This window comes from Diadema antillarum, unplaced genomic scaffold, assembly GCF_040938485.1.
Source record: "Diadema antillarum isolate AM-2024a unplaced genomic scaffold, OU_Dant_1.0 seq00001264_RagTag, whole genome shotgun sequence".
Lineage (NCBI taxonomy): Eukaryota > Metazoa > Echinodermata > Echinoidea > Diadematoida > Diadematidae > Diadema > Diadema antillarum.
In genome coordinates, this window is record NW_027272046.1 from 91,530 (window position 1) to 119,422 (window position 27,893).

The 27,893-nt window shown below is 37.8% G+C and overlaps 1 protein-coding gene across 1 annotated transcript; it reads left to right on the plus strand.

The window, feature by feature from the left end:
• Positions 1-9,349: 9,349 nt before the first annotated feature.
• LOC139745401 (uncharacterized) lies at positions 9,350-23,726 on the plus strand. The gene is made up of 6 exons (XM_071655793.1): positions 9,350-9,471; positions 11,557-11,843; positions 12,567-13,083; positions 16,949-16,977; positions 18,912-19,046; positions 23,630-23,726. Exons 1-6 carry the CDS (start codon positions 9,444-9,446, stop codon positions 23,693-23,695), a joined length of 1,062 nt encoding a protein of 353 aa, XP_071511894.1. The 5' UTR covers positions 9,350-9,443; the 3' UTR covers positions 23,696-23,726.
• Positions 23,727-27,893: the final 4,167 nt, after the last annotated feature.

Here is a 27,893-nt window from a genome sequence, read left to right on the forward strand (position 1 = left end):
CACGTCGCGTCACCAGCGTTGCCAGGTCCAAACTGAGCAAAATCACCAAAAGCCTTGTAAAAAATCACCAAAAGCCATAAAAAAATCACCAAATTTGGAATAGCGTAGGTAAGGCTTCAAATTCAAGACAAAATTATGTCACTAAACCTTTACCAAAAACACTCTGCGCGACTCTCGGTGCAACTTTCGGCGCGCCGTAGTCACACACACTAGATGCATTTGTACGACGTGTATGGATATATGAGTGTTTGTGTGTGTCGAGTGACAAAAAAGGGGCACATGTTATGTTTCTACAGGAAATATGGGTAAAACTTTGGGCAAAATGCATTTTTGTTTTCAATTAGTGTGATTATTTTTCATTGGTCCAAAAATCACCAAAAAGTAACCAAAAATCACCGATTTTGATTTGGTTACCAGGCTAAAATTTTGTCACCAAACAACTTCAAAAATCACCAAATTTCACCCTTTTTGGTTCCCGAAATCACCATCTGGCAACACTGGTCAGAGCTGGTTGATCGTGCGTGGTGTGGTGAGTCTGTGGTGAGTATATGAGATGTCGATCGAAATCCTCCGCAAAGCGCAAGCGCTCGTCGCTGCATCGCATGCTGCATCTAGGCTATGCTAGCTGGGTACGGGTTGCTGGCTTAGATCGCATCGCGATTGCATCGCGAGCAATCGCGATCGCATGAGGAACGAATGAATCTGAAGTTTAGAGGACAAAAAAAAAAAAAAAAAAAAAAAAAAAAAAAAAAAAAAAAAATGCATTTTTTTTTTTTAAATTGTGTCCCACCTAATAACTTTGGTAGTTGCCGCACTTGTTGAGGATTATTGTTGGCTTATCGCTGAATTGCATACTATTGAGTACTTTAAATACGGAATGTAAATAACACACACACACACACACACACACACACACACACACACACACACACACACACAAAAAAAAAAAACTGGTACATTCAAACAGCTTGTACTGGTTTTATTTTTCTGTCACTCGCATTGCTTCATTTCTTGAAAATTATGCTACAATCTCTCAATTCAAAATTTCCAGACAGGTTCATTGGTTTGAGCAAGGAGGTTCAAGGGATGGAGTTACAACAGTGTCATTTTCTTTGATTCCATGTTTGATGCCGCCACAAAGAAATATTTGAAGTATGTGCTAAACTGGAGCTGCCTCACAGATAGGATGACAATTGATTTATGTGGCATTGCATCATGACTCATCACTCTCAATGGAAGATATGTCTTCATGATGATAATTAATTTTCGCTGTCCCTTCTTATGAAACATGAGCGGTACATAGGGTACAGACAAAGGGGTGTGCGAATAAAAATTCCACAAAAATTGACGAATTAAGAATTAAAATTACCCGACTTTACATGTTTTTTTACACTAATCTAACATTATGAATTAATAAAGAACTACACTTGAAGATTATACCATATCAGTTTCATTTGTCGGAAGTGATCGTAAAGATGATGAAATCGACTTTCCAGTAAGGGTGCAGTTCAAAATTCACATTTTCACAACGTACGGCTCAGATTTACACTTTTTGACATAATTCTGGACAGGAGTTACTTTCTTTTTCATAATTATGCCTTATCATTAGCTGAAATTTAATTTCCTTTAATACAAAAACAAACAAAATATAGCCAACATTATGTTAGCGTTCCAAATGAATCATTTCTTTGCTCGGAAAGACGGCGGCATCGAACCCCGATCATCAAAGTCACAAATGCACCTGTGGAATTCTTTTGTACGTCAAAAGAAAACTGACAGCTGTTTGAATGTTTACAGCCAGTTGGAACTTCATTTCTCAAACCTCCTTGGTTTGAGTAAAATCAGTTCGTTGTTTACACGCACGCGGACACACACACGCGTACACACACACGCACACACACACACACACACATACACACACACACAGTACACAGACAACTTACAAATACATACACACACAAATAGAAATGATTTTGTATATAAAAATATATATATATTGTAGGCCTATAATAGGCCTATATCTCTTATTGGTTTCGAAGGCCAATATTATTCAAGTTGCTTAACTTGGTTATGATTAATAGTATTCCAGTTTATAGCATTATTTCAAAGTGAATCAACTGATAAATTGTCCAGTTCTGACCAGTGGAATCCAATTGGTATGAATTTGCCCAGTTTGGTCCTTTTTGTCCTAACTGGAGTCAACTCATGTACTGGTTTGCTTTTCAGTGTGCCTGTTCATTCCATTGTTTTCAAGTCGAATCAACTATGATATATAGGTAGGCCTAATTTACGTCCAGTCGATTCCAACTGGTATCAAAGGGCACTGTTGTTTCTATTTGGAATCAACAGGTTGATGTACCGTTTTATATCATCGCCGGCAAGAAAAGTGAAGTATATCTGCAAGTGTGTCAAGAATAGTCCTTTCTACTGGTATTTGATTGGCCAGCTCTTATCTAAACATTAGTTTCAATTAAAATAAGTGATAGGCCTATATTTTAGACGTGTCAGTTAATTCAAATTGTTTTAGCGGGATTTCTTAGACTGTAAATCTGCCACCGTGTTTCCAAATGACAGGCCTATAGAATTACTCAATCTGTTCAATTTGTTTCACCTGGAATTAACTGGTATATTTCACGGCTTGCCAGTTCATTCCATTCGTTTCAGCCAGAATGGTGTCGAATCAGTATAATAGGCTTACAGTTATCCAGCCCAACGGACCGGCGTATGATATAGTAGCTGCATGGGTGCAATGGATTCAACCGAGACCAATAATGATACCAGTTAAAATTTCCTTGGTGGTATAAATGTTTCCCGACCCGAATATTGATGTAACATAAACATTTGAAAAATGATGGTCAATAATAAAGTGGACGGTAAAAGTGACTTTGATACACTAAGTCTATATACATACATGTCTATTTTTTTTTTTTCTGGTTAAACAACGTAACGTACTGGTTGAATAATTTATGAAAAGTGGCCGTCATATTGATAGTGGTCATAAATAAAGAACATTTTGTTCATAAATTCGCCATATTTTGACTCCATATCTGTGTAGTTTAAGACGATTAACGACTGCTGTTACGATCGCACCTACAGGAATTCGAATATTGACGTAAGACACATTTACGTCATGAATATGAAAAAAGATGTAAATGATTTCCGTGAAAATCACTTCATTTTGAGGACATAAAAACAACGTGAAATATGTGAAATAAAGTTGTCCTTATTACCTCATGACTTGTAGGGCCTAAGGCAGGCCCGTAGCCAGGGGGGGGGGGGGGGGGGGGGGGTGCGTCGGGTGCGTACGCACCCCCCAAATTCTGAAAGGTCCACTTTTTCATAATAACGGTTTTTAGCAATTCTCAAGATAACAATCCAAATAAATATAAAGACACATTATATGCTACGTAAATGTGGAAGAGTACGTTTAACAATGTTAAAAATAATTGTACGAAACCCTTTTGTTGTATGAACCATCGGATCGTCCCCATGCACACAAACACAAATGTTATGTATCAATTTTTGCGAGCTATTATTATATTGGCACTGCATGCCATGGCCCTTGGCGCGTGTGACCGGTGTTTTTTTTTCCACTGGCCGCCCGAGTACGTGCGATTCGTGGGTGACATTGAGGTTGACACTTGCATTTTTTCACAGGAACAGAGGTAAGTGGATGAAAATCTAATAGCCTCAAGTTTACATATATGATAAAAATTAAAGAAATTTCCTCGAAATTACTATAATCGAAAACCTGAGATATTTTATATCTACGTCTCACAAAGATATAGTACATGTATATATAAGTACATGTTGGCATGATAATGCCTGGGGATAGATTATTATGTCAACTATTTTCCATCATGAATGCATGCTCCAATCAAATTGTGAAAAGGTGGTCATGAATTAGCATTTCTTACGAACGATCAGGGGAGACAAAACAAAATGAAAGGCCTGTCTTACTCCAGTTCTCTTGTAACACTCATTGGGCCATTATGCATGCCTAACGAATTATAATAGCTGCTTTTTCTAGCCCTTTTGCTAGTACCAACATTCGAGAAAAGATCATCTATCAAGTAACTGTACGATCTCCGTGCATAATCTAATGCTTTTAAACACACTTGCCTACTCGCCTTCAGCTGGCATTTGCTTACGGTTCCAACAAAAGAATTCACCCGACCCGTAGAGGGTATGAGAGAGAATGGAAAGTGCTGAGCTATGAAGTAAAATGGTAAAGTAAAAAGTTTGTCAGATAGTATTACAAAAGAAACTCATTCTTTTTTGTTTGTTTATTTTATCATTATTTACTTATCTCTCTTCTAACTTAAAGGTAGTGGATCTCTTTGCAGCCCAAATTCGAAAATGCCTAGAGACTGCTAGTAACCAAATATGCTACTATAATTTAATAAATAAGAAATAACCATTCCAGTATGTATCTTAGTGTGCACAGTAAGACAGATCAAATCAAATAGGAAAACATCTGAGCACTAAGCCTGAGGTCTGAATTTGCACTCAACTTCTTCCAATGGCTAACGGATGTTTAATTTTTGAATTTCACTGACCTCCAAATTTCACAAAGAAAACCTTCTTAGCATGATGGTTAATATGACATTTGACTGATATTGGAGATGTTTGCGAATCGGATCTACTACCTTTAATATTATTAAATCTAAAATGATTATTTGAAAGTTCGGAAATGCTGGAAATATCCTACCACAAGGAGGCAAAATATAAATGGTTCACATTTACAATTCATTTTGTTTTAAAAATTTTCTTATTTATTTTCGTTTTTGACAAACTCGCATACCAACGGCTGATATACTGTATAGTAAAGTGAATGTTTCATCTTCCAAACAGCATCCAATGGGATGGAAAACTCCAACTGAAAGGTGGACACCGTGACCATACTCGCTAAAGAAAACGCGTAATAGGGGTCGTTTTTTCTCACGGATTAGATGGAAAGTGTGATGTACGAGCGTATATAATCAAAGGGTATCAAAAAGGCCGAAATTTGGGAAAATGGTATATTGTTCAATCATGATGAAGTACTTCTTTAGGGTGCAGGAAACATTTAAAAAATACTTGTTTTTAAGGCACGAAAAAATCATATGATCATTACTCGTTTAGGGGCCATTTTGAAAGTCCATGTATGAGCATGGTGTCCACCTTTTAATTGTCGCTACCGCTCCCGGGACAGTATCAAAGGACCGTTTTGTTAATTAACGCAATCCCCCCTTCCTTTAAAAATCCTGGCTTCAGGCCTGCTAACGCGGGTATACAATAGAAAAAAATAAAAGTTAAAACAACACCAGGAAAATCACTATTCTCAATTTTGCGGCGCGCTACGCGCGCAGAGTCTCGAACACAATTAAACTTTGCAACTTCCTGGCAAAATGAGTTTTTACTATTTCCTAGATGAAATACCGTAACGCGATTGCATGCAACAGACAAAAATACAAATTTCCTCGAGACTTTAAAACGTCATTAAAACAGTCAAAATTCACAATTTGCAGCGCGCTTCGCGCGCAAATTCTTATACAACTTTTGTAGTTCGGTCGTCCAAAGAATATATATATATATATATATATATATATATATATATATATTGTATGTGTGCGTGTGTGTGTGTGTGTGTCATCATTGGTATTGGCACCGAAGGTCCGTTTTTTTAGTGACCGCACCCCCCCCTTGAAAAATCCTGGCTACGGGCCTGCCTAAGGGCTAATATAGTCCATGTGATAATAATTATGGTCAACCAGTCTGACGCTCAAATGATTATCATGCAATCGAAAGGACAAAAGAATGGGAAATCTTTTTGAATTGTCTTAGTCAGAGGTTATTAATTGGTGAAGCTATAACGTAGATCTCCCATATTTCATATTGATCATGAAAATAATGTAATTATGCAAGGACGTCTATACTAGGCCTATACGACATAAAATTGTCACCTTTTGACTTATGAAAAGTCTTTGACTTGCTGGGCATCGTCATTTTTATGTATTTCACGTCAATTTTTAACACTTGCAGCTTCGTGATTAAGCCGCGCAGAAATTGAGCACTGTAAAAATATAGGTCGGTGGACAAATATTTGACATAATTCCCAAAATAAACGTTGTAGTTAACATTAGGCGTTTTCACATCAGCCCGATAAAAATCCAAGCTCGAGATATTTTTTTTTAATTTCCCAAGTCAGAAAATAGCGCGCTATTTCGAAACATCGGGCTGATGTGAAAACGCCTATTGCGTCACCACCGGAGACGTGTCCAGAGAACTCTGACGAATACGTGTACAAAATTGTACTGGATATGTATGGATAGCCAAATGTCCCACAATCGAAAAACTCGGTTAATCGTCCGATACACTTAGTTTATCGCCCCCCCCCCCCCCACAGAAGACCTGAATCGCTTAAAAGCTATAAAGTCTATCGATAAACTATGTCTGTCAAGTGAAAACTAAGTTTATCGAGCGAAAACTTTGCTTATCCTAATGAACTTAGTTCAACAACCAGCAAACTCAGTTTCTCGCGAAAAACAGAGAATTTTTTTTCGACGATCTAAGTTCATCAAGTGATTAATTTTGTTCATGAAGCAATAACCAGGGTTTTTCAGTAAACTCTGTTTGCAAGCAATAAGCCGAGATTTTATCGAGCGATAAACTAAGTTTTTTTTTTTTACCTGGAAAAAAATGAGTTTTTGTATTGACAAAACTATGCTCACTGAGCCATAAACTAAGTTTATTGCAAGATAAAAAGAGTTTATCGATAAAGCGACTTAGTTTTTCACTCGATAAATGATAGTGTTTTCAATACCATATTAAAACTAACAAAATAAACCAAAAATCTAATCATTCTAAAGTCCGTTTATTAAGTAGTAACTAAGTTTACTCTGTTATCAAGTGCAAAATTAAGTTTATCAATAAACTCTGTTATCAAGTGCAAAATTAAGTTTATCAATAAACTCTGTTATCAAGTGCAAAATTAAGTTTATCAATAAACTCTGTTATCAAGTGCAAAATTAAGTTTATCAATAAACTCTGTTATCAAGTGCAAAATTAAGTTTATCAATAAACTCTGTTATCAAGTGCAAAATTAAGTTTATCAATAAACTCTGTTATCAAGTGCAAAATTACGTTTATCAATAAACTCTGTTATCAAGTGCAAAATTACGTTTATCAATAAACTCTGTTATCAAGTGCAAAATTAAGTTTATCAATAAACTCTGTTTGTAATAACTAAGCTAACAGAATAGGAAACTCTGTTAATCAATTGGAAAACAAAGTTATTCGTGATAATCTAACTGAAAGTTAAGTTCTTTTTGTTTAATAAAATGTGTTATTTCGATTCCATCATCCATGATCGATTACAAATGGAACTTTCTGTAACAGCTGAAACATTTATAGTATACAAAATGCAACTGTCATTGTGTCAAATGATAATTATCATACGTTACAATAACATATATCAATAAATGCATCCATCATCAAGGCAATAATTATTAAACAATGGAATCAAGATAATTAATAAGGGGTCAAACAATAAGCGTATACATGTATGAACTATGCATTCAATACCTATGCATAGGTGTACATATTCAATGTCTGTACATAATCCATGCCTATATTTAAAACGTTGTTACCCCTCGATCGCTCACTCCGGCTATTAAACATTTCCACTCCGGGCACACCACATCAGGTTTACCTCATTCAAGCACAAATGCACAAGCACACAGACAAACACACAGAGCCTGTTCACCATGAACACAAATAACCACACAACAATCATGCAATGTAAATGGTATAGCTATAGATGTACAGTATAGACTTAAAAGCAACGTGTTAATATCCACAAAAAATTGGTTCCATTTCTTGCTGTTCGCTGTTGATGTTCCTGCTTTACTTCGTTTCATTGTGAATTTCTCGAATTTCCGACATTCTTTCCTATACTTCCTTTATCAATTGGGGCCTGCTCTTTGCAGGGCAGGAAAATACACCATCATTGAGTTCCTCAATAATATCAATCAAATGGTTTATGAGTTGCCCCTTTTCCGATATCTGTATTTTAGTATACATACATGAACAGATTGCCAATTTGTATTTGCATGGTACCTGGGGTAAAACAAACACTTCACTGCATAATTTCGAAAGATTATTAACTTTTTTGAAATGAAAAAAAAAAACCCAAATGTTCATAGGTCTCAACCTTAGAGTGACAAAACGCATATTCATTGTTTCCTGTTAAACCCAAAAAGAAATAACTTTCCCTTAAGTATCAAACCATACAACATTTGATATTGAAATTCACGTAACTTGCAACCGAGAGAAGACATCCTCGAGGCGTATGAAATCCAATCTAATACATGTATCTCTTTCCTGAAAATCCTATGAAGAGTTTGTTCGCAAAAACCGATAAGTCCATATTTGCCAAATGGAGATATTTGCGATTAGGGCCTAAAGGTCAAGAAAAATAGAGAGAATACTAAGAAAATTTTTGCTTCTTTTGACCATAACTTCAAAAATGTACCTTTATATGTAATGACCAATATATCATTCAAAAGGCATTATTTTGTACTTTATGACAGAGACCGTAATTCAAAATCTTCAAAAATGGACTTATCGGTTTTTGCAAACAAACTCTTCAATACCGGTATATCAACTAAATTATTAAATGCTGTTGATGTTTTAATTTGTCAATTCATCCCTCATCAATGCTTTATAGATAAGTTTTGATATACATTGTATCCCATCCTTTGTATGATGTACCTGTATCTCATTCTGCAAATAAAATTCATTTTATTACGTACATGTACTGCTAACTGTATCCTCCATGATTTAATATTTACACACTGGTATTCCGCACCCTTCCTCGCCCTTTATAGAGCATTTGGCTTGCCATACATGTAAATGGATGCACTTGACATGCAGTTCCCAGTGTACAGAGGATAAAGGATCGTCGTCGGAGACAGGATGCGATGGTCTAACTGGGTCTAGACGTCTCTCGACTCGAGAACTCCGCAGCAGCAGATTCACTCTACAAGTGCAGGTATAATGTGTGTACGTGTGGCAGCGAGGAGCACTCCGAGTCAGATGTCCCATACTCAATCAAGCTACACAACTAGTGATAGTGTAGTACAACTGAAGTCGAAATCTCGTGGTGTGTGGGCGTACTGAGATTTCGAGTTTATTTGTCTGATTGTTTCCCGGTGTCCAAAACTCTCTAAGTGTTTACGACTTTCGTGACGGAGTGCCGGTTGGATTATAAAGACAAAAGTGTACAGTGCAGTGCATTATCGACATCATCACTACTACTGCACTACCCGTGCCGTGGGCTGTTCGTTCACCAGTCAGTCTACGCTACCGACACGACGTACGGTGTCACTGTCAGTGTCAGTAAACTTGTCGTCACAACTGGTGGTCATTAATATACGGCAAGCAATCGAGCTAGTGCGTGGATGCCCAGCGAGTACTTGACGGTGACAGGTAGACATCTATGATATTAACAACCATCCACTTTTTTCTTCTTTTTTTTTTCAGCCTCGTCACTATATCGTGGTGCACGAGAACAGATATTTATTATAGGCAACCTAGAGGGAGAGTTCTATACCGGCACGTGACCGGTATTATTATTACTATTAGGAAATAGGAAACTGCAGTGCTGGTACTACGAAACAGCTGATGCTGTACTGTCTGTAGTTTACATTCAACAAAGGAATCATGGTGTCTTTTACAAGCAGAAAACAAACTAAATTTACTGTTGATCATAAAATAGACTAAATTAGCAATCACCTGGAACAACTTCACAGTTCAGGCTAATTAAAATTCTTGTGGAATGAAAGCCTGTTAGATGTCCCAAGACGGAAATCTATTTCTGTAAAGAAATAAAGAAAACATAGCTTGATGTTGCTTGAATTTCGTTAAAGGTGCATGGTCCCGGTGTTTAAGTCAAATGCATACGCGGGCGCACGGTGCAAGTTTCGTATAGAGACCTACGCTGTCGACTCCCCTTTGGCGCTTATGCTTTGGCCCACTCCCCGAGTCCGAAGAAGTCCGATTCATTGTAGTCAGTGGTCCGATCATAGTTCGGCTCATGATTCGGCTGAGGGGGAAGACAGCTTTAGCGAACTTCTTTTGTGATGTCATAATGAGAAGCACATATGCACACACCCTGGCATTACTACAGACTGCACGATGCGCAGAGAAGACAACGAAGGCAACGTTACTTAGCAACACCTATGCACTTTACTCTTGATGACAGCTTAACTCCGGTAATCTTCGTATCAATGCTAACGGTGATCAGCAGTATCATCAACAGCGCCCTCTACACTACTGGGACTATGCCCCTTTTAAAGTACACTATGTCCAGAGATTTGCGCCAGATCATAACTGCCAGTCCACACTGCAGTATGAGATGCGCTGCCTGCCTGCCAAAAAGAAAACTTACAAATTGTACAAATTCCGATGGAGACAATTTCAAGGCAGTTGCAATGTGAATTCTACAGCACTGTTAGAAAATCAGCAAAATACTCTTAGATTGTTAGTATTACACTTAATGAAGTTGTAAGAATTTACATTGCATTGTTGCATTGCGTAGCTGCTTCTTTGTATACATGTAAGTGTTGGATAGTTGCTGAAATGAAATTATAGTGTGTTGCATCACTAAACAGTCATTATCTTTGGGCTTCTGCATGGTTGACTTTGTGGGTTTGTAGGGGGAAAAGTGAAAAAAAAAGTGGTTTCAAAACAGACAGAAGTTTGATAATGCTTGTCTGATGTACTCAAATGTTTGTTCATCTGTTCCTTATAACTTTTGTGTATTTTCACTCATCACAGATTTCCCAGCTATTTATGAATTTTCTTTTAAAAGTGTCTGGGAGTATACTAACAGTGTGTTAAAGGACAAGTTCACCTTCATAGACATGTGGGTTGAGTGAATGCAGCAATATTAGTAGCTAACACAGTGAGATTTTGAGGGAAATTGGACAATCCATTCAAAAGTTACGAATTTTTGAAGTTTCTGCACAATCTAGACTGGATGAAAAGACTACTGTAGCTTTTGATGTCACATGTGTACAACGATATAAAGAAAGAATAAAGAAAATTCAACATATTTTCACTTTTCTCGCATAACAAATGAACACTTGACTTCTCTCTTTCAGAAGGCAGGGGGAATAATCTTACCCTTAACATACATTGTATGCCAGTAACAAGTTGAAGAAATGTGCACTTTATTCAAAAAGTGAAGTTATGTGAAATTCTCTTTTTGTTTTCTTTACATAGTTGTACGGATATGACATCATTCACTGTAGTAGTCTTCTCATCTAGCAGTGACTGCCCAGATACTGTAAAAATTCGTAACTTTTGAACGGAATGTCTGATTTTCCCCAAACTTTCACTTATGTGTTCTACTAATATTACCGCATTCACTCAATCCACATGTATATGAAGGTGGACGTGTCCTTTAATTTCATGATCAAGAGTAAAAACCCCCTTGAAACAAAATAATACAAATGCATTTAAACCTTGTGATTTACTTGAAACTTGAAATTGTTTTCTTTGTACTTTTAGGGTACATGTGGAAGTGTGTGTTGACAAACCCCCTGGTCTCTGCTTGCTGTGCAAGACACAAGAATATGGAGAAGTTGGTGTGGTTGCCCTTTGCGCCTTTGCTTGTGCTCTACTTAATGGCCATGGTTGGGAACAGTGTTGCAGCACCAACGTCAACTGACATGTACATGATGTCTACAGTGTTTGTAACTGAAACTGAACTTGAGAATCTGAGCACCGTCACAGCACCATCACCCAGCAAAGAGAATCAGAAAAATGATTCCAAACTTGCAAGTCCAGCAGAGCAGGTATATTATTCCTACCTAATCTTGACTAATGAGGGATGCTTGTATTTGGATATAAAGTGCATGGAGAGCCAGAACTTATCGGTAGTAGAAATGGAACTCACATGACTTCACACAACACAAAATTCTGCTTAACTGAAAGTGTGCTTTAGTTGACCTAGTATCCTGTTTTGACTGATCTTGTTTTGCTGTTACATGCATTGGAATCATTCCCAGTATCAAGACACTGAAATAAATTGTGTACAGATTGATGATGATTGCTGTATGTTTTTAGCAATTTACCAATGTGGTACTCTCATGAATGAACAGAGTACTGTAGGCATCTTTATGTCATCAAAAGGTAAAATATTTATGACAACTCTGCTCTAAAGGACAGTATTTAGGGAACATTTCCATTTTGTGTGACCTTTTAAAGCTTCTCACTGATTGATAGTACACTCTGTGTATCAAAACTCAGTGCACCTCAGCCTGATTTATTGTCTCCATTTGTGTTGCCATGATTAAATGAGATCAACAGATATTGTTCATTTAGCTTGTATACCAAGGTACACTGTATTTCACCTTCAATCTTTTTGGAAAACTTGCCCGAAGATATTGGTGACAGATCATGTGAGTGTTAGAATGAAACCCATTATAATCATAATCGTTATCTGTTTCCAACAGCCCCCTTTATTCCATTATTTTACAATGTTGATATGTTATTCATAATGCGCTTGTACCCTGCAGGGTGACATGACTCCAGAGTCACCCACTGTGGAACAGACTGCACAACAGTCAGCTCTGCCATCAACCCAGCCTGCAGCAGAGTCCACCAGAAGCCCTCAGTCGCAAAGCTCGATAGACGGTCTGAGTACCTCCTCTACACCAAGTAGCAAAAGGACAATGACACCGTCCACATCAGTTTCCACTTCGTCAGCTGTATCCTCACAGCAACCACCTACTACGAAGTCATCCACGACTTTAGCCACGCACTCAACGGGAGAACCAGTGGAGGGAGTGTTGTCATCATCAGCAAAGACCCCTACTCAAAGCCCGTTGACATCGTCTGCAAGCACCAGACAAGCAACGACAGGCGCAAGCACAGGACAACCTTCGACACAACCCACGACGTGGCATCAATCCACGTTACCGCATCAATTTACCACATCGCCGCAGAGGGAGATATCTGCTACTGCGACAGCAGGTGCAGTGCTGACATCTTTAAAGAAGGCAACTGCACCGCATAGCCATACACCAGCTTCAAGTGAGTATATTATGGTCATTGTTATTTGTGTGTGTGTGTTTATATTTTCTTTTATAGTGCACTCCTGTATAATGAACACGGTTTCGTAACATAATTCCAGTTACAAGGAGGTAAAAATCCAGGCTGTAACATTATTCGCCCTATGTTTTTTATTGTTTACTTGTTTGGTTATAACGAAATTTTGATATGATGAAAAAAACTGCCGGTCCCCAGGACTTCATTATAATGGGAGTCCACTGTATCTGCGACCCAAATTATTTGCTCTTTTCGTTGCTATTTAAGATTTATCAACCTTTTGTCACAGAAAACAGCACAAGAACAATTGGTAGCAACAAGAACGAGTGGTAGCAAAGTGTATTCTTTGCAGCTAACACATGGAGATCGGAGTGTGCATGCTACTGCTATGTATTGTCTGGCTTTGATATTCCAGACATGTAGTGGAAAAGCTCTGCACACTATTTATCTGACAGGGCTAACACCATTACAGATAAGAGCATTCTACAGTGTAGTGAATCATGATCATGTCTGCACTCTTGTAGTTCCCATTAGCACGGTACATTGGGAAAGAGGAAAGGTTCTAAACGTTGTACAGTGTACCTTGTATTATGCTAAAGCTTGCATTGACATAGACCAGCTTCCTTTTGCCACCAAATTTGATTATTCTTCGTATCAGTTGCAATCCAATTGTAATTTCACATGAATTGCTGCCATGACAACCATAGAGTATGTTTTAATTGTGATGTTGCATTTTTGTGAGTTAGCTGATTCAATTCATCATACAAAATTCGAGTTCAGTCCAATTATTTTTCACACCTTTCCACTGAAAGATCTAAGACATATCTCAAGCCAGGATTGATAATAATGTCTGAATGTTTTAATGTTTCAATTTGTAAAGGATTTTTATGGAATCAACATGTGGTTTTTGTATCATTTTAAACCTTTTAATTCATATCATCCTGGTGGAGTTTGATATAGATATGAATATTAATGTTCATACATTGTAAAACATATCAAGAGTGGTAATTATTCCCTCAGAATTCCATTCATGTGTTACACTGCACTTTTTTTCTGTGAGTAAAACATGAATCTCTATGTATGGAAACATTGAAATATAAGTGTGTTTCTTAGCAATTGTAAATGTAGGTCAAAATTGATCTTAAATAACAGATTTTGACCAGACTCATTCGCAGCTTGAATTTGTTTTCCACTTTGGTTATTTAATAAACGTCACATTGAGATTTAAGATTATAACTTGGCTTCACATTGGTCATGAATCAAAGGATAAGTGGTCAAAAAAAGGCAGAAATAACTTTGATGTTGGGGAATGAGCAGTGTGTAAAGAGTGATAGTTGCATTTTTGTGTACTTTGATCTGAACTTGACCATGATCGTTGGCTTTAGACTCTCTCAAGAGCATGTTGCTGTCAAAAAGAAAATCTTTTATTCAGTTTAACATGAAGAAATATCAAATAGCAACATTTCGCTTTGTATGTTCTGTAAAGACTGGATACAGGTATTTGTTAGCAAGCAATGATGGTTTTAAGCACATGAGAATGAACCTTTTTGCTTTCAGCACGTTTAACCCTCAATGGAAGTCCACCCTGAATAATTAGTTTGTGTTAATGGAATCAGAAAGAGAAGAGGAACAGAATAATGAAAGTTAGGCAAATGTAAGATGAGCTCACATGCTACATTACAAAGTTGTCAATTTCTGTTTGAGTGGTCACATCATCAAAATTTCATTACTTTTTAGCTCACCTGAGCCAAAGGCTCAAGTGAGCTACTATTGCGATCGTTCTTCGTCCGGCGTCTGGCGTGCGTTGTGTGTAAACTTTTAACATTTTCATCTTCTTCTTGAAAACCCCATGATCCATTTTCACCAATCTTGGCAGGTAGCATCCCTAGGGGGTTCTAAAGGAACTAAATTTGTTAAAATGGGCACTATGCCCCACCCAGGGGGCCCCCATGGGGGCCCAACCCCCCCAAAAAAAATTAAGGAATCTTTAAATATCTCCTTCTCTAGAACCAGAAGTGATAGAGCTAAGTTAATACTATGAGTTTATAGACATTGATGACTGTACTTTCAAGTTTGTTTATGGCAGAATCAGGGGTGCCCCCCCCCCCCCCCCCCCCCTGGGACCGGGGGGGGGGGGGGGGGGGGGGGGGGGGGGGGGATGGGGAGGGGTCCTAATGGGGCCTAAATTGTACATTGTCATCTTCTTCTTCAGAACCCCATGACCCATTTTTCACCAAACTTGGCAGGTAGCATCCCTAGGGGGTTAGGATCTCAATTTATTAAAATGGGCACCATGCCCCACCAAGGGGGCCGGGTGGGGGGGGGGGGGGGGGGAGGGGGGGGGAGGGGGGCCGCAAACCCCCCAAAATTAAGGAATCTTTTAAAATCTTCTTCTTTAGAACCAGAAATGATAGAGCTAAGTTAATACTATGACTTAGTGCATTGATGACTGTAATATCAAGTTTGCTCATGGTGGAATCAGGGGTGCCCCCCTTGGGACCCATGGGAGGGGGTGGGGAGGGGTCCTAATGGGGCCTAAATTGTACATTTGCATCTTCTTCTTGAGAACCCCATGACTGATTTGCACCAAACTTGGCAGGTAGTATCCCTAGGGGCATAGGATCTCAATCTGTTCAAATAGGCCCTCCAAGGGGCCCAAACCTCCCAAAATGAAAGAATAAGTGATAGAGCTACTTTAAATAATACTAAGAGTGAGTACATTAATGACTGTAGTTTCAAGTTTATTCATAGCAGATCCAGGGGTGCCCCTTTTGGTGGCAGGGGGACGGATGGGGAGGTCCAGATGGGGGCCTGAATTGTACATTTTCATCTTCTTCCTGAAAACCTCATGATGGATTATTATCAAACTTGGCAGGTAGCATCCCTAGGGGGATAGGATCTCAATTTATCAAAATGGCACCATGCCCCACCCAGAGGGCCCCAGGGGGCCCCAATCCCCCCAAATTAAGGAATCTTAAAAAATTTGGGCCCTTATTCGATACTCACGTGAGCACTAGACCCAGGGGTCTCTTTTTTATCTTTTAATGAGAATTTGGTCAAAATTACATTGTCCTATTCTCATTTTTCTGGTTCTATTCAACAAATTTATTTTTAGGGTGGACTTCCCCCTAAAGTGCCTGTGCCCAAACTGCTATTGGCTTTGTGTACAGACATATTGCCAATAGTACTGACTTGGTTAGGTTAATGGAGGTTCAGTAATCTCTGTCTGTTATGAAAGTTCTTCAGAGAATTTTATTTCATTCTTTAGAAACCATATTGATTTCTAGTAATCATAAAATGTCATGGGATGAAATGCCCTTAAGAGCAGGTAGGTCAGAACTTACAAGATGCTTTCATTATAGGGCCTGATGCAAGGATACACAAATGCACATGTACACTGTATTATTTAATGGATATCTTTAGCAGTCAGTCATTATTTAGGGGTTCAAACTTCATAGTCACTTCATCGTGTGCCCAGTAGAATGACACAAACGCATGGGAGGAGCCTAGAACAGTGATGCAAACGCATGTGAGGCCCATAAGTATATTATGCGCCTCTCTTGTGCATTCTTGTCATCATTTCAAGCATTTTATGCTCCTCGCATGCATTTGTCTTGTTCTCTTCAGGGCACACAATGATTTGGATTGAAACCAATTTGTTAATCTGTCTTACAGATATTGTTTGAGACATCACAATTGATCTCTTTCCCTTTCCCTCTTTTTTTTTCTCTGTTTGCTTTTGTACTACACATCTGTCTGTCTCTGTGCCTTTATCTGTTTGTGTATCTTTCTGTTTTTTCCTGTCCTTCATAATTTCCTTCTCTTCTTTTTAACTATGCTTAAAAAACAGGTGGAGATTGGTCTATTCTTGGAATCACAGTAAGTATGTTTGCTTGAAATATTGTGAAAGACTTAAAGTGAAGGAAATAGTTTGATAGATGTCCTGATCATCATTTTGTCACTCATGTCCAGGTGCCTTAGAATCTTTGAACACATCTAACAATTGTACTAAAGAATAGAATAAACGTTTGAAAATGTATCGAAGAATGCGTTCAGAGTCCCATTATCCATTATTGCACGTCATGTGATTGATTTAAATACTGTAAAACAAAGAATTTTCATGTGCACTTTCATTTCGCGAATTTCGCGAGCGCCAAGATTCGCGAAATTGAAATGCACGCGAAAGTCCTTTTTTACACTATATGCATTGAATGCCAGTGGCACTTCGTGAAAATTTCATGCCACAAAAAAGACTGTCGGTTCCAATTCGCAAAAAATTCATGCCGCGAATATATCATGTTTTACAGTAGTTGAGTGATTTGAGTCCAACAATGAAATAATGTAGTACTGCACATAATACATGAACTGAAGATGTGATTCTGATAGTGAGTATGATCATGATGAAATGTGATTCAGTGGAGGGGACGTGATCTTACTCGGGTATACCTGATGTACCAGCCATCAATTCCTATTGCATGCATATCATTATCTAGTGTCTAAATGCAATGATCTTGATGAAACATCTGTGAACCAACCCATCAACCAATAAGCAGTTCTTAACAATGACCTCTACTCTGAACTACAGACTTTTCAAAACATGGACTTAATCTTTTAAATTTAGAGGAGCATTTGGTGTACAGCCAAGCGAAAAAGTGGTAATTTACATGTGCATATACAACTTGTACAGTGTATGTGCTTTCATGAATGACTTTTGTTAATTTGGCTAATACAAGAATACACATTTGCCTGCACATTTTGATATTTAAATGTACTACTTCATTCATCAAAATTTATCACACAGTTTTCGTGAAGACCTATCCAGTTTCTCAAATATCTCATTTACAAGTCAATTTCCAGAGAAGGTCTACATAACCTCTATATGTGCACATGCTCAGATTGTAGCAGAACTGGCTGATACACAACATTTGCTGCTTATATATCAAAATTAATCATATAAATCTCATTTGATGAATCCTTGGTTCTGATTGGTTGAAATAGGGGGCATAAATTCAGGCTCTCTGAGCATGCTCTTTGAGTCATTGTATGGAGTTGAGATTTCTCTGAGCAATGATATTAACAGTGCTTCAAAAAGCGGTCCACATCAGTAGACTAGAATAGTCTTCCTGCATGAAGGATAATTCCATCCCCATCAAAATTCTCTATCCCTGTTTGCCAGCCTTCCCCCCCCCCCCCCCCCCACGCCATTTATTGTAAATGACAATTGCGAGTTAGCTCCGGAGAACATCACATGCATTAATGAGTTGCAGGGGCAGAAAGTCACATTATCATAGCGTGTGTGTATTTGTGAGAAGGTGTGTGTGTGTTTATGTGTATGTGTGTGTGTGTTTGTTTTTATGTGTGTGTGTACGTGTACAGCTGCTGGATCAGCAAGGTTGGTCAAATTATGAATTGATGAAATCGGCTTGCCTCCCATCAAATGCAAATATGAATCGCAAAGCTCAGCTGCAGTTAATTAGACTTGGGGATGCAGATGAAACACAGTACACTAGAAATGTTGGCAGCTGTGAATATTGACAAATTTTGAGCTGCACATGAGTGTAACTTGGCTTGGCAGATTGTTCTAAGAGTTCTTTACCACATGACATCTGCTGTGTAGTTCCATTTTCAATGTTGGCATCCTTCCAGTATGCCTGCTTTTTAAGAATGAAGAGATATGTTCTGGTGGATGGTACATGTAGATGGTGAAATATTTATTCACCGAGCATTTGATTAATGAAGTATGGTTCATTGTTTGATAATGCACTGATTTGTTGTTGTTGTTTTTGCTCTCTCTCTCTCTTTCAACTTGACAGAAAAACAGCTTTACAGGCAAGATTCTACTACCGATTGCAATTGGGATCTTATTCTCTGTAGTTATCATAGCTGTGGCGTATGCATACTGTTCTCGGAAAAGGAAAACAAGGACGGGAAAGACACATGGAAATGGGGTAAGCAGATGGAAGCCTATCCTTTTTTTTTTGGACAAATTTTGTAAATAGAATATGTCGGTGATTCATTGTGTGTCAGGAAGTGTCAACAAATTATAAAGTACATCTCAAACAGACATCCATTACCAGCCCAGATGATAGAATGCAGATATCAATGTTTACAAGGACAAAATTGATGTACAGCTATAACAACAATGGAGGAAAAATATGAGAGAACAGAGAAGAATAAAAAGTCAAACTCCAGCATAGGAATATATAGTTTCCTTTTCTGTTTCCTGTTTATGTTGGCAAACATGACACTTGCTTCAGTACATGTAGCCAGGAACAATATTGTCATTTGACAAGGGAATAATCATCAGATTAGGAAGGAAGCTGGTTGTGAGATGGCAACAGACACTTGTGATTCAAATGATATTGCACACACTCACTGTTGTATTCATTAAACCTGTGGAAGTGAAAGTTTTTTGTCACTAATGAGTTTTCATAGCACAGGATATTATTGACACAAACAACAGAAACATGAAATCTGCGTTAAACAGCATTAAAGTGCATGATGCTCGCGCTGAGGGTTTAGAGCGGATTTTCCTTGTTCAGAAAAGGAAAAACTCTGTTTTTTGAAATAACACTAATTCATGACATGGTCATGTCAAACTTGCACATGATATGACAAATGATCTCATCAACATAGAGGAGATTTTACGGAAAATTAGACAAAATTTGGAGAAATCACGATGCCATTCAAGAACTTCACTGGTGACACAATATCTTGAGCAAAGGAAGTTCTCAGTGCATTTCCTCAAATTTTGATACATGCTTGTAACATGACAATGAAGCAATTGGGTCCATTAAGGCCATATTCTGACACATTGCTTGCTATTCATAGAGGGATGAAAACGATGGAATTGAAAAATGTAAGATTTTGCCATGAAATTGGGTGCACAAGTATCACTTTGATATGCTTCGACTTCACAGACATTTCAGTGTTCATTTAAGACAGACATAAGGCTTTTAGAGCATGAAGTGTAAAAGTTTCCCCTGGTATTTCACAAAGTTACAAAGCTGAGTTGTGATTTCTTTGAGAAATACTTGTTTGTATACTTCCTTCTAAATTCCTCACAATGGACTGAGTTGTTTGCCAAATATGTACATGTATGATGGGGGGTCATACACAAGCCAGAAGAGTTAGCAATTTAATTTCCCAGCATGTTAAGTAAACACTCCCTCACCCCTGTGCAAAAAAATGCACCTGTTTGCATTTCATCTTGAGACAAACATTCCTGTCACGTTAACCCATTTAGGATGGACTGATTTTGCTACCACGCATTTCGCATAGATACACCTGCCCAAGTATTCTCGGGATTCGTCTTCAACAAGTTAAAGATAATATAAAGTTTTGGTACCTCAAAAGTTTCCCTGAGTTTCCTTGTCTTAGTTTGTGTTTCAGGTTAAAGTACCTTTCATATAACTAACACTGTGAGACTTACTCGCCCCAAAGTGCTCTCGTGTCTTAGTAATCATACAATAATGGTTTCGTACAATACGTGTATATTGATTGTCGCAGTACCGCGTCGAGTCAAACTAACGGCTCGTTCGAATTTTTCAGAGCCCGCTCTGCTCTGGTACGAAACCATTATTGCATGATTACTAAGACATGAGAGCACTTTGGGGCGACTAAGTCTCACAGTGTTAGTTATATGAAAGGTACTTTAACCTGAAACACAAACTAAGACAAGGAAACTCAGGGAAACTTTTGAGGTACCGGTACCAAAACTTTATATGTGACCGTGCACCTCAAAACGAACATAAAGTCGCACACACTGATTTTGCGTGAGGACTGAAAATAAGTGAAATGGGTCAACCTAGCCGAACTTGACTTTTTCATATTTTCTGAAAGAGCGGGTCTTCTTTTACATTATGCTAAAATTTGGTATCATAAAACGGGCAGGAAAGTGTGTTTTTTTAGCAGTTTATCTCGAACATTTTTGGTAGAATAGTGTGATTAGTGTCTTTAAAATCCCTTTTTCATTTCTGAAAAACCTTGTCCACACTCTTCACTTTCAACTCTAATAACTTTTGAAAGGATAGTGCTACTGCTTTGAAAGTTGGCATTAATTATGGACAGAATGTGTTGATAAGGCATGCTTAATTTCAGTTTAATCTGATAATCCCTTTATTGTTGTTACTCTGGTGGTTTACTTCCTGTTTTTTGTCCCATTCATCGCACAGCCAGCACGGTTTGGTAAAGATTAAGCGCTTGAATAGACACTGTACTTCAGAGCCTCTTTTCTCAGTTCACACTTTTCCTGAGTTTGTGCTTTCTTTCCAATATTTAGATAGGTTAGGAGAGTCCATTTGATTTGAGTTATACATCATTTTAAAGCTTAAAGTCTGCTCTTTCAGAATATGGTCTTCACTAAAAATTCATGTCTGGCGACTTTTTGTTTGTTTTGAGGTGCAGGGTCACGTATTATCTTTAAAGCGTAACCACTGGTAAAAGTGATGCTGTCTGTGGTATTGACAGTTTCTGCTTTGATTCAGGCTCATCTGTTTGATGTAAATAACAAATTGCTTTGTATCGAAGCATGTCATTATCTACAGTGAGATCTCTATGGGGAGGATGCATGTCAATGTCACCTTTTTTTTTTTTCATTGTGAAGCATACATTTTTGCATGGAAGCATGAAGGAAATCATGCACGTTCGGGTCAATACAGATTTTCCACAAGAACCCTCACAAGGTACATGTAGTCAATACTTAGCTGACGTATGTTTAGCTTGCTGAATGATCTTGTTTTTGTCACCCTGTTTCTTCTTGTTGCCCTAGATTCATATTTCTCTGTTGTAATATTTTCTATACTATCTTTCCTTGCAATCAATTATGCCATTGTCGAGGGTCATGAGACTTCGTAACTGGCATACCCCGCTGTCTAATGTCCATGTTATGTGGATTTGATGCTGTTTTACCCCATGTTGACAATGAAAACGCAAGACTTGCATTGTTCTGAGTGCACAACATAATATGAAGTTTCACGACAATTGAAATTCCCACGCTACAGTGGAGAAAGCATTATGTTATCAAAGTAACTTAAATAAACAGGAATGCTGTTTCTGTGAAGAAATAGTCAAGATTCATCCTGTGGGAAAAAAAATTAAGTCTGAAAAGGTCCTTAACATTCTCATAACTGCGAGCTATTAGTAAAATGTAGTAAATACTAATACTGTTATTACTGTTTGGCATCATAAAATTCTGCGCATTATTTGAAAAAAAAAATAATAGATAGGCTACGTGCTTCTTTGCAAAACAATCCACCATTATGTTGGCAACTATGCGTTCATAGTGTAGTATGTCCAGTTTGTTAAAAAGTGCTCCCTTTGCATTTGTTGTCCCCGCCGAACGAGTTCGAGCAGGGGACTATGAAACGGGCTCCGTACGTGTGTGTGTCCGTGTGTCCATCCGTCCGTCCGTCCGTCTGTGCGTCCGTGTGTGATCAAAATGTTCAATTTGCTACTTTTCTGTCATTTATGAGCCAATTTTGATTTTGTTTGCTTTATATGATAGCACTACATGGGAGCTTTGAAACTTCAACACAGAATTTAAGTTGTGACCTTCGACCTTGACCTTTGACCTATGTTGTACATTTTGCTTCAAAATGCTACTCCTTCGCCATTTCTAACCCGATTTCGATTCTGTTTACTTTATGTGATGGCACTAGGTGAGGGCTTCAAAACTTCTACGCAGAATTTTGACCTTTGACTTCTTTGACCTTTGACCTTGATATTTGACCTATATTGTACATTTTGCTACAAAATGCTACTCCTTCGCCATTTCTAACCCGATTTCGATTCCGTTTGCTTTATGTGATAGCACTAGGTGACGGCTTCAAAACTTTTACACAGAATTTTGACCTTTGACTTCTTTGACCTTTGACCTTGATTTTTTACCTATATTGTACATTGGCTACAAAATGCTACTCCGCCATTTCTAACCCGATTTCAATTCCGTTTGCTTTATGTGATGGCACTAGGTGAGGGCTTAAAAACTTCTACACAGAATTTTGACCTTTGACTTCTTTGACCTTTGACCTTGATTTTTGACCTGTATTGTACATTTTGCTATAAAATGCTACTCCTTCGCCATTTCTAACCCAATTTCAATTCCATTTGCTTTAAGTGATGGCACTAGGTGAGGGCTTCAAAACTTCTACACAGAATTTTCACCATTGACCTTGATTTTTGACCTATATTGTACATTTTGCTACAAAATGCTACTCCTTCGCCATTTCTAACCCGATTTCGATTCCGTTTGCTTTATGTGATAGCACTAGGTGAGGGCTTCAAAACTTCTACACAGAATTTTGACCTTTGACCTTGATTTTTGACCTATATTGTACATTTTGCTACTAAGTGCTACTTCCGGCGGGGACATATATTACGCACCGCGTAATTTCTACTTTTCCTTGTTTGGTTTGACCCGTCAAGTCTACGTGAGCATGGAGTGTAATGTCAAAAAATGTATCAATATATCTCTGGTTTTCCTTTTTATAACATTCTCTATCCCTTTCTTTTCTCACCTTTGTCTAACCAGGTACATGACATGACAAGTATGGACAGAGTTATGCTTCTGGCGGACAGTTCAGAGGATGAATTTTGATCAGAAAATACCGTCTTTAAGATGAAGGTAGTCATATATGTATAGAATTGCAATTTTCTATGTGGTTTTTTTTTTTCTTTTTGCATAGTGATGCTGTAAAGTTGATTTTTTTTTTGGTCATACTTTTAAGAGATTAAATATAGTATATGTATGTATGAATATGTTTGTGTATTCCAGCTCATCTCTTTAATACCAGCTTCTAGAGAGTTGTGTGTTTTTAATAGTGCACAGAAAAAAAGAGTAGAACTCAAATGATCGGCTGATATAACAAGAGTTGTCTTCCAAGTTTACTTTACTTATGTCATCAGTGTACTTGAAAGTATTTAATGTTCTTGCTCGCAATAAAAACCGTTGATTTTGCCGTGCTACAATGATAATGATGACTAGTAGAAATGACCCCATGTTGCTCATGTGAACATGGCAATAATGGATTGGGAGATTGATAAAAGTGTGAAGTCAGTACGAATTTAAAAAAAAATTCAAATTCAAATTCAAGTATGAAAAAAAAAATGACTTTGAATGCGAATAAGGGAACTTTGGTAGATTATTTTTGTTATGTTCCCCTCATAAATTCAAAGTTTCATGACCCATAATGCTTGTCCAAGGAGGCTCCCAGGTTTGTGTGATGTAGCAGGAGTTTAAAGCTGCAGTCTGCACTTTTATAGCTGTTGAGATGCTCTTTTCAAAGCATCTTGTCTGGATTGCCTGTCGCCATATGCTTAGAAGGGAGAACTTTGTGAATGTGCATGAACATATGATATATGTAGACCAATAGTATAATGAAATACATAGCGGTAAGTGATCTGAAATTGATATAAAGAATGGAGCAATCATGCAAATAGAGCAACGAAAACTATAGTATGTAACATCAAATCTTTTTTTTTTTAAATCAAACTTGTGCATAGTTTGCATATAAACACTCACATAGTAGGCCTTTGAGAAACAAAAAAGTGAGTTCCAATGTCTCTGTGAATCGAGTATGATCTTTAAATCATTGTTTTTCTTTTGTATGTTCCATCTCATTTCAGATTTTTACATGTATGTCATGATAATTGGACACGTGACAGCCTTAAGCATGTTGTTATAGCCACAGGACATTTAGATAGGTTTGCAGTGCAAATTGTACGATATTTTAGATAAAAGGCATATCGATAGTATAATGGAAATATTATAACACAATTATGCACATTTCCGAGGGGTGTTGAACAATAAGTCTCCGATATACATTATATACTTTTTTTGTTCACTTTTTGCAGTATTTACCTTGTGGTACAATGCTTGTTTCCTCGATTGATTCTGTATGTATTGTTTATTTTTATGCTTTTTAATTGTGATTTTATTTATTTATTTATTTATTTTTTAAACACCTGGCAAAATAGATGCACACAGTATCCAGACATTTATAAACTTTGGAGAGATATTTTGGTCTAGAATCATTGTTAGCACTTCATACATGTGCAGAAATGAATATCAAAGCTGCAGGAAGGATTTATGATTTGTTACCTTTATTATTGTGGATTCCAGTAGTGTCATATATTACCGATTTGCAGTGGCACAAGCATGCACACCAAAACTTCATTTACAACATGTTCACCAATATACATTGTATCTTTGCTGATGACAAGGACATCAAGAAAGGTTTGAAGAGTACCCAGGGGGATTCCAGGGGTACCTAGAAGGGTTCTACAGGTGCATAATTATTTGGATTGTCCATCTCACAACTTGAACACCATGATATATTGTCCTCATTATTATCCTTGAACCCTGTGATTGATTTCTACCACAAACCGTTTGAATCCATGCTCACCGTAAGGTATGGGCAACCTGATTACAGTTTGGGTGAATAGGCCAATGGTTGTAGGTCAAAAGGCAAAGGTTAACAGACTTCTGGACATTAGTATACATAACCAAGTAAGCAGAACTTCCTATGTCAGATTTTTAAGGTTAAGTGTTAAAATATAAAAGTAATTCCTTCTTTGTATGATAATTAAGTTATGAACCATAAACTATGTCTACACATAGAGGGTAGATGACAAGTCAATTCCATAATCATTTTTTGAACCCTAATTGTCAGAATGTCATATTCAACATAAAGGTCAGACTTTTCAGTCACAAGGGAAAAGAGCTGTATTACCAGCAGCTTCATGATGTCAAATCAGTTTGGATCCTGCAGGCATGGTACCCAGGGTGGTGATTTGATATGAAAACGTAGATAACTGTCATTGCTTAAGTCACTGATTTTAGATAATACCTTTTGTTTTTATCGATGTATTCTCATTGTAGTGTAGTATCTTGGACTGGACAAGTCAGGTAGGGACTGATATGGAACAGTTTGTTTCTTTTTCTTTGTGGCCATATACACTTTATTTGCTTCTTTGTCGAGACCGAACATAACAGATGTGGAGATATGTGGTGCATTTCTTTAGAAGAATTTCTAGCAGGATGTTTGTTTTCTGTATTAAATTGCTAGTGCAAGTAGATAAGTGTTGATAGTACGGAAGATGTTCATCATCGTGGTAGAAACTGAAGGAAATAAAGCTGATCTTTTGTCCCACGAAGCGAGGTAAACACGAAAGAATGAATACGACGTTTCGGCCGCGAAATCTGCTAGCCTTCGTCTGGCAAAGTAGACCGAGAGCTCCAGTGTGTGCCTATTTATATTGCTAGTGGAAAAAGATCAGCTTTATTTTGTTTAGATAAGTGTTGTGTCAGGAAATCATGGTATGTGTTTACGTAGATAGGCTTGTTTAATCCTTTCTGGGCCAAGAACTTTGGACAGTGTGTGCTACTGTACGAGCTGAAATTTTCGCGGTGGTTTTATTTTCGCGAATTTCGCGAAGCGCCTTCGATTCACGAAAATAACAACACGCGAAAATAACCGCGCGAATAACTAAGTTCAGTTAGACCCTCGCAACCGCGAAATTAACAACATGCAAAAATGTCCTCCAAATAGCAATTCGCGAAAATATCTGTACGCGAAAATTTCAGCTCGTACAGTATGCGGTGGGGTTTTCTGTGCCAATCAGCACTCAAAGCACACGCAGGGTTAAGATGGCCTAAGGACTGCCATGAAGTAAGCATCTCTTCATTTCTGTAGTACATAATATGCTCGTTCCTGTGATATGAAAGGTACAGTTTTACTGTCTTGTGTACATCGTCGGAACTTGCTCGTTAATCATGTCATAAGAAATCCTTCGTCTTCCACGCAACCTATCATGAACATGTATAGAGATGTATTTTTGAAAGCACACATAGCCGTGGTATTGGGGTAATGGTGGGAGTACCAGTAGGGTTTTAGTCATTTCATAGTTTCATCCTCATTCGAAAAGACAATCATGTGCTGGTCATACAAGTTGTATCACTGCGGCAGTAAAGCAGGGATCTCGCGATGTCAAAACTGCAGCAGTGATCACACTTTTTATGTTTCTTGTAAGTGTGATGTCACTTTTTCTTTCCCCTTTTCATTTCTCTCTTTCTGTCTGTTGTAAATGAGGAACTGATGTGAATAATGTACGTTGTCATCATTTGCTGCCGAGGAAAGGTGCTAAATAGATTTCTAAGCGGTAATGTGCTCTACATGTGCAGTTTTATTGGAAAGTGTGCTGCAGTACAGACATTGTGCTGGCAATTTAATACATATTGGCTTGATTCATTTCATCAAGCCTTCGGTGGTGTACTTGAAATGCAATATTTTCAACTCATTCTCATTGAATGAGGCCAAAATAACACTTTGAAGGGCGAAAGGAAAAGGATGGTTATTGCACTTTATTTATAGCGGGGTTTTCTCATTTCTGGCGTGGGACCAAATTTGTTTTGAGTGCCGTGGGATGAACTAATCAACCTTACTCTTAATACAACATTGTATCATAAGGAAATTTCTCCCAGGCATGGATAGTTAGGGATGACTTTGACAGCGATTATTGGGAATAAAAATGATAACATCCACACAATATGTCAATTTATTATTAGCTGGGGGAGGAAATATTGCTAAATGAATTCCTGTTGTGTTCAGTGCCATCACCTGAAAACTACCTTTCGCAGTGGCACTGTTTTTTGTGGTCGCTTACAGTACCAGGTAGATGGCATAGTATGTGGTGTCTTAGCATGTCATCATTCTCTTGTGTGTTCTGATATATTCCCAAACTGCTGTATTTCTCCTGTTTTGTTGATATTTATAATTTTGCAAGCATTTTTTTTT

What these genes read in the sequence shown, in the direction of transcription:
- LOC139745401 (XM_071655793.1), top strand. Translation starts at nt 9,444, where the DNA reads ATGCCCAGCGAGTACTTGACGGTGACAG. An exon ending in TTGCAAGTCCAGCAGAGCAG is followed by an intron (nt 11,844 to 12,566) that starts GTATATTATTCC and finishes TGTACCCTGCAG; the next exon opens with GGTGACATGACTCCAGAGTC. An exon ending in GAAAGACACATGGAAATGGG is followed by an intron (nt 19,047 to 23,629) that starts GTAAGCAGATGG and finishes TTGTCTAACCAG; the next exon opens with GTACATGACATGACAAGTAT.